A 7,965-nucleotide genomic window follows, 5' to 3' on the forward strand; every position below is an offset into this window, starting at 1 on the left:
ACATATACTGCACCAACAGTGCAGTGAGATCGAGGTTTACAAATGGCTTTTGTTGTCAATAAAAAAGTGCTCATAAAAGAGCAAAATAGCAAATAGGAACATACTGGATTGCTAGAAATGCAGAAGGTCCTACCGTCCTAGGCCATTCACTATTTTCACGTCGTTTTCTGACCGCGCAATGGAGGGAACACCAACTGTTCGTACACCTCTCGGTGCCAAAAGGTAACCCAATGCTCTGTAGTATCCTAAGTACTTCACTTCCCGGTTTCGGCCCATCGGTGGCCGGCTGGCCTCCCCACCCCACGCCGGAACGGCCACACTGATAGGAGTAGCACTTGCCCGAGCAGGACGACCAACCTCGAGGAGGAGTCGAGTCGTCAGGGGGGGAGACATCGGCGGGGCACGAACCCTGTGTGAGGCTGGTGCTGCGGGAGACGATTTGGGAGACCTCTATCCCTCGACGGCGCCGATGCGGCAGTTTGACACTAATGGGCCGTGGCCGTGCTTACAGTATTTTTTTTGTTTCTTCAAGTGAAACGGGCCGTCGCAATGCAAGACTGGCCAGTATCAGGCCACGGACGCAGAACCAAAAACTCTCCGGACGGACCCCTTCCTTCTTGTCACCAAATTGGTAGGCCCAAGGCACTCCGCCCATCCGCAGGGCCCGAGAAATTTTCTCATGCCAGGTGACGTGGCGGCAAGATATTGGACGTGGTAAGGGGCATCATTGCTCTAAAATACACCGCTGATTTGGCTACGGCCAAATTTTAGGTTGGCCAGGTAGCGTCACAATCCAAACACTGCCGCAGCGAGAAAGCTACAGCTTCCAACTCTGCAGCGTTGAAAACAAGATGGTAGAGACAACGCGATAAAATACTTTACAACACAATAAGCAAAGTTTTGGTGCTAGGCAGCTTGTTATCTGAGAGAGGCACGAATGCTAGAAACATGAAAATTTGGCAAATCTGTTAGATTAGACATTCCACAAAAGAAAAAAGGCTTGGTCCAGATTCAGATAAAATCAATCCTGACCTTGACAGGCGAGCCAATTAAATTGGGACATAGACCACACTTAAGAGGTTAATTCTTAATATCTCCATTTGTCCCGCACCAGGCAAAAAAGAGGTGAAGAGATATACGTGCACTTTATATGTGCACCAACCAAAATGTATAATATTTTCATATGATACTTTTAATGTTTTCTGAGAACAAATAGATGTTTGTAACTTGTACTGGAAGTTTATCCTCGTTTCCTAAGCATTTTAGTCGGGGCCTGTTTGGTTTAAGTTGCTTAAGTTGCTTATTTGGAGTTGTTTATTTTTAGTTCGGTTGTTTGGATACCCTTGCTTATAAGCATTGAATGAGGTGGATATTGTCATGTTTGCCCCTAATCATTGAGAGAGAGAGGGAGGGCAACTAGGCATTCAATGAGGGCAAGGGGTGTAAAGTACATTGAATAGTCCCCGTAAGCAACCATAAGCAACCTAAGAGTTGCTTATTTGCTTATAATAAGTAACCCCATAAGCAACCCCATAAGCAAGAGTGATTGGTTTCATAAGCAACTTATTTACTTATTTTAAGTTGCTTATGCATAAGCACGTGAAACCAAACAAGCCCTCAATTGCAAACTGTCTTTCAATACTATAACAGTGATCTGTTAATGATCTATCAGATCCCACAGATAATGAGATTGGGCAACTCAACCGTGTTTTTTGTTCTTTATTTTAACATTGAGGTTTCAAAATTGTCCACTGGTACATTTTTTTTACGTCATAGGAATGGACCGCACGGAGAAATAATGTAGGATATCACCTGTAAAATATTCAGGCGAACATCTGGACAGTTACTAATCTGCCATGGGATGCTTCTACAGTTAAAATGACTCTTGCTTCTACCGGTAATATGTTATACTGCTTTGGTTGGGTTCAACTAGCTAGCCTGCAACAGAAGGCCTCAAGGAATTCCAGAAAACGCGACCTGCAACTCAGCTCAGTGTCACCTGCAGCGTGGACAGTGTTCAGTTCACTGCGTCCTCTGATGCCTGGTACAGTGATACGAGGATTGGTTGATGAATAAACAAACTCACAAGTCACAGCACATATAGATTTGTCCTAACGTTTCAGTGCTAAAATTAAGGTTTGAAGGTGTTGTTACCAATTAAAAAAAAACACCCGTTTGTGCCTCGCTTCAGTCTTGTCCGTCTCTCGCTTTCTCATCCGAGCTACGAAGTCCAAGAGTAGAAAGCCAGACGGCGCCGGCGACGCCACACATCCCCATCCGTCGTGCGGTTGCAATTTGTCTGCATCCCTCGTGCGGGTAGCGATCTGCGGCCCCGAAGAGACTCTTCCCTTCTCGAAGCAAATCATTCATGCAGTCTACCCGCCGTGCTATCTTCAGTTTCTTTACCGAGATTGTGCGACAAAAGTCATCATTTTGCTGCGGTGGTGTCCACTTGAAATCCTGGATGGAAACCACCCAATGATATAGATATCAAAACTTGATGACTCGTCCTGCAAAGCTTCTAGATGATAGGCAATGTTTTCCAAACCTTTGGACTAAAATTCAGAGACCAAGTACAGGCTTACAGTTCAATTTGCGAATCTCGTGAATTTATAACAGATTAACAGTGCATTTCGGACCAAATGGTCCTCATCCGACGAGTAGTAGCTCACCTAGTCACCTCGATCGACTGCTTGTACGCTATCCTTCTAGAGATCTGGACTCATGAAAGTAGAAAACTAGACGCCAGAGACGACAGTAGCTTGACGCTTGAGATAGACAGACATACCAATATCACTGCGGTACCTCTCCTCTGTCTGCAACTGCATCGATATAGCCTGGTGCCGTCGTGCGTGCGGGTGGCTGTCATTGTCAACAATGGAGGCTATTCAACCACAGCTAAGATCAAATACAGTAACTGGGGTTTATGGCCCACAGAATGACGCTGCAAAGATTGAGTTCCTAAATGAGATTAAAAACTGCAGGCCTTCTGATTCGGACATGTGGCTGTTATTGGGGGATTTCAATATAATTCTGAGTACACAGGACAAGAGCAACGATAACATCAACATGAAACTGATGGGTGCATTCAGAAATGCAGTTGAAGAAATGAAGTTAAAGGAGATCTCAGAGGTAGAAAATTCACATGGACCAATAATGTTACCCACACAAGAATAGATAGATTTTTTTGCACATCAGAGTGGGAATACATGCTGCCAAATTGCATATTGCAAGCTGAATCATCACTAGTGTCAGACCATAGCCCTTTATTGCTCAATGCAAAAAGGATATATTAGGACATACAGAGGGTTTAGGTTTGAATCATTCTAACCAGCCATACAAGGTTTCAAGGACGAAGTTAATCTAGCTTGGAACAGGCAGTTAATTGTCCATAACCCTTTCCTGAAACTACACATAAAAATGCAGCGTACAGAAAAAGATTAAGAGTTTGAGCAAGATCAAAGATAGGGCATAACAAGCTTCTGATGATGGCTGCAAAACAGTTCGTAGGAATCCTAGATGTGGTCCAAGAGTACATATAACTAAGCCAACAAGAGATTTTGCTAAGAAGAGATCTAAAGAACAGATACCTAACTATGGCTACAATTGAGAAACTAAGAGCAAGGCAAAGATCAAGAATAAATTACTTAAAGGCAAGAGATGCATCTTCAAAAAAATTTCTTTCTTAGTGCCAATGGCAGAAGACAGAAAAATTTCATTTCTGCACACTCAACAAGGGATTGTGCACGGACATGAGGAAAAAGAAGGTGTCATCCTGGACCACTTCACCTCAGTCCTTGGGGCAAATGCAGCTAGACATGAAACACTTAACTGGGAGTCAATCAACATGCCAAGACAAGACTTGAGCCAATTGGAGGTTGAGTTCACCGAGGGGGAAATTAAACAAGTGATTATGGACATGAAGCAAGAGTCTGCCCCAGGCCCTGATGGCTTCATTGGCAAATTTTTTAGGACATGCTGGGACATTATCAAGGAAGACCTCCGTGCAGCAATACAATACTTCTATAATATACATGGGCAACACTTCAATCTACTGAATTCAGCTCATATTGTGCTTCTTCCAAAAACAACAGAGGCAATAAAGATAAGTGAATACAGGCCAATTAGTTTGACAAACAACATTGCCAAGATCATATCTAAACTATTGGCAAACTGACTGTCACAGTATCTCAATCTGCTAGTTTCAAGGAATCAAAATGCTTTTATTAGGAAAAGGAGCATCCATGATAACTTCCTCTATACTCAGAACCCTATCAGGAATTTGCACAGATCATACCAACCAGCATTGTTCCTCAAACTAGACATTGCAAAGGCATTTGATTCAGTGGGGTGGGATTAACTGTTGGAGGTCATGGAGCAGATGGGATTTGGCCAAAGGTGGAGAGATTGGTGCTTCTCTCAATGGTATCCTCTTCAGTCCTAGTCAATGGGTCTAGGACACCTTTTTTCAGACACAGAACAGGTCTTAGGCAGGGGGATCCCTTATCGCCAATGTTGTTCATTTTGACTTTGGAGCCATTGCAGAGAATACTATGCATTGCAGAGCAGAACTCTTTTCTTACTCCTGTGGCTACCCAAGGAGCAAAAATTAGAGTAAGTCTTTATGTAGATGATGTTGTTGTATTTGTAAACCCAGTCAAAGAAGAATCGGACACAATCAGGGAAATATTTGACACCTTTGGGGCAGTGTCTCGACTTCACACAAGCCTGACAAAGAGTGCTACTTATCCAATCACCTTTGGGGCAGTGAAGGAATTTCAGTGGAGGATGTGATGCAAAACATGCCATGCCAGATTAAATCCTTTCCATGCAAGTAACTAGGCCTCCCTTTGGCCCACAGAAGGTTAAAAAGAATTGAGGTGCAGCCTTTAATAAATAGAATTGTAGGTAAGCTTCCTACTTGGAAGGGGAAATTGATGGATAGAGCTGGGAGGGTCACATTAGTGAGATCAGTGCTTACATCCATGCTAATTTACTTTCTCACTGTGTTCTCTTTGAAAACATGGGCTATCAAAAAGATAAATAGAAGTAGCTTTCTATCGAAAGGGGCTGACAATGATGCTGGATAAGTCTTGCTGCTGATCCTAGTCTAGTCCTGCTGCTGGTCAGCTGCTATACTGATTGACTGGAGGACATGGAGGACAGTGGGGTTGCAGCATATGCTTGCTGCAGCACCACTTTGTTGACTACTTTTAGGGTAGGACAGTCCTAGGCATCTTAGACTAGCATATGCCTTGATGCTTGGCTGGTTGGCTGCTAGGCCAGCTATAAATATGTATCCCCAACCCTTGGTTGGACATGGTATTATAGAAAGAAAACCCAGAAAATTGCCCCAACTCTTCCTAGTGCCATCCTCTCGATGAGAGTTACAGTTCAGATCCTAACAACTGGTATCAGAGCCAAACTATCCTGTAGCTTGAACATCTCCTACTCACATCCCTCCCCAGCCACCCTTCGTCCCCAGCCGGTAGTAGAAACACCAGCTGTCCCTGCTCACTCCTCTCCCTCTACGCAGACGAGCGGCAGCTCGTCGGAAGCAGCCTCTTCCCTACGCAGCCCCCATGGTGGCACGCTATGTCCGCAGGACAGTCTCAGCACTCAGTCGCCTCGAGCGTGCGACGTCGGCAGGAGGCCGAGCTCGCTGTGGTAGAGGAGCGTACCCGAGTGGTGGCAGAGACCGCTGCGGCGGCGGCAAGGGCATCAAGGCTGGTGGCAGCGGAGCTGGCTGTAGCGAAGGCGGAAGCGGAAGCAGCGATGGTGGCAGATGCCGCACGTGCGGCGGCAGCGGAGCTCGAGACTCTATGTGGTGGTAGCATCAGTAGTGCTACCTCTGCCGATGGCGGTACCGACGTAGAGCTCGTGCTAGCAAGGGAGGCGGCGCAGGAACGGGTGGCGCAGTGGGCAGCCGTGCACCCCCGCAGGCACGGCGGCGGCAGCCCAGACGGACGTACACGCGCCGGCGGCACTCCCAGCGGCAGCTCGCGCGACGACCGTGTTCCTGGCGGATATGGTGACCGCGACTCCCAGGGCGACCCACACATCGACCTCGCACTGGAGGTCCAGCGATTGCAGGAGATGGCTGCCTAGCTGGAGGCGAAGATGGAGTTCGATCGGCGGCGTGGCGGTCGGGTCGACGGAGAGCGCGGCCCTTACAGGCAGCGCGGCTCTCCCTCCCCGGACCGCCGTCATGGTCGCCACGGGGCCCAGGCTATTGTCAGGGAAGTAGGCCCCGGTGGTGGGTGGCCTACCCTCACCAAGACCAACTACATCGAGTGGGCCGCGGTGATGAGGGTGAGGCTCCAGGTGCGGCACATGTGGGAGGCAGTCCGGTACGGTGACGTCGACTACGATGAGGATCGACGAGCGTTGGACGTCCTCATCGCTGCAGTCCCGCTCGAGATGCAGTTCTTGCTTTCCCAGAAGCGGACTGCTAAGGAGGCTTGGGATGCCATCACTGCGACATGCATCGGCAACAACCGCGCCTGCAAGTCCACACTACAGGCACTTCGCAAGGAATAGGAGAACCTGGCCTTCAAGCCAGGTGAGGATGTTGATGACTTTGCTCTTCGTCTCAACACTCTGTTGCAGAAGGTGGTGCAGTACGGCGACAACACCTACGGCGAGGAGAGAGCTGTCGAGAAGCTCCTCCGCTGTGTACCCGAGAAGTATAAGCAAATCGCTCGCTCGATCGAGTCTCTGCTAGACCTCTCCAGGATGTCGATCGAGGAGGCGATAGGTCGCCTCAAGGTCGTCAACAGTGACGAGTCACAGCCTCCCTCAGGGCCTGTCATCATTGGTGGGAAGCTCCATTTCCCTCAGGAGCAGTGGGAGGCCTGCCAGGGTGATCGGAAGAAGGGGGAGCCTTCTTCCTCGACAGGCGGCTGCAGGCGCGGCAAGCCACGCAAGGCGCCCAAGGCGCGACGAGGCACCGAGGGCGGCGCGCAAGGAGGCACCCAGGGTGGTGCCGCCAGCGAGCACAGGCCGCCACAAGATGATGCGTGCCGCAACTATGGCAGGCTTGGCCATTGGGCCAAGGACTGTCGACAGCCAAGACGCGGCCAGGCTCATGTCGCACTAGCGAAGGAGGAAGAGTTGGCTCTGCTCCTGGCACATGCAAGCATCGAGCTAACTCCAGTGGCATCGGCCGCAGCAGTTCTCCTCCACCTTGATGAGCCGAGGGCACACGCCTTCCTCGGCGATGGCTCCAGCAACGATAAGATTGAGGGGTGGTGCCTCGACACCGGCGCTACCCAGCACATGACCGATCGGCGGGAGTTCTTCACCGAGCTTGACTCTAGCGTTCGAGGCACCATCAAGTTTGGGGATGCCTCCGACATAGAGATCAAGGGCGTCGGCTCCGTCATCTTCACCGCCGAGTCTGGAGAGCACAGGCTGCTCACGGGAGTGTACTACATCCCCACACTGAGGAACTCTATCATCAGCCTGGGACAGCTGGAAGAGAACGATTCGCGCGTGGTGATCAACGATGGAGTCATGAAGATTTGGGACCGTCGTCGTCGCCTTCTTGCCAAGGTAACCAAAGGCGCAAATCGACTCTACATCCTTAATATGCAGGTGCCACAACCCTTCTGCCTCGCTGCTTGTCGGGACGACAAGGCATGGTAGTGGCACGAGCGCTTCGGGCACCTTCACTTCGAGGCCCTAAAGCGGCTCAGTGCCAAGGTGTCGTTGTCAAGATTACCGGGTCAAGACTTAGACTAGTAAATTTCTTTTATGCGCGTAAGGCTTCGAATCGTGGCGTGAGAGACACAGGGTTTAGACTGGTTCGGGCAAAGGAACGCCCTACGTCCAGTATCGGGAGCTGCTCGTGTTGCCCATGCGGGGTTCTGTAGTAGGGGTTACAGGAGTGCGAGAGAGGGAGCTGATCCCAGGCCTCTTGGGTGTCACTGATGCTCTAAGTGGGTGTGAGTGTGTTCTGTTGGC

At 49.3% G+C, this 7,965-nt stretch overlaps 1 protein-coding gene across 1 annotated transcript; it reads left to right on the forward strand.

Moving 5' to 3' along the window:
- The first annotated feature begins 6,120 nt into the window (after positions 1-6,120).
- LOC140222152 (uncharacterized) lies at positions 6,121-7,647 on the forward strand. The gene is made up of 2 exons (XM_072292354.1): positions 6,121-6,522; positions 6,610-7,647. Exons 1-2 carry the CDS (start codon positions 6,121-6,123, stop codon positions 7,645-7,647), a joined length of 1,440 nt encoding a protein of 479 aa, XP_072148455.1.
- The last annotated feature ends 318 nt before the right edge of the window (positions 7,648-7,965 follow it).

The sequence above is a fragment of the Setaria viridis genome, chromosome 3 (genome assembly GCF_005286985.2).
Source record: "Setaria viridis chromosome 3, Setaria_viridis_v4.0, whole genome shotgun sequence".
NCBI classification, from domain to species: Eukaryota; Viridiplantae; Streptophyta; class Magnoliopsida; order Poales; family Poaceae; genus Setaria; species Setaria viridis.

What these genes read in the sequence shown, in the direction of transcription:
- LOC140222152 (XM_072292354.1), top strand. Translation starts at nt 6,121, where the DNA reads ATGGAGTTCGATCGGCGGCGTGGCGGTCGGGTCGACGGAGAGCGCGGC. An exon ending in CCTGCAAGTCCACACTACAG is followed by an intron (nt 6,523 to 6,609) that starts GCACTTCGCAAG and finishes ACTCTGTTGCAG; the next exon opens with AAGGTGGTGCAGTACGGCGA.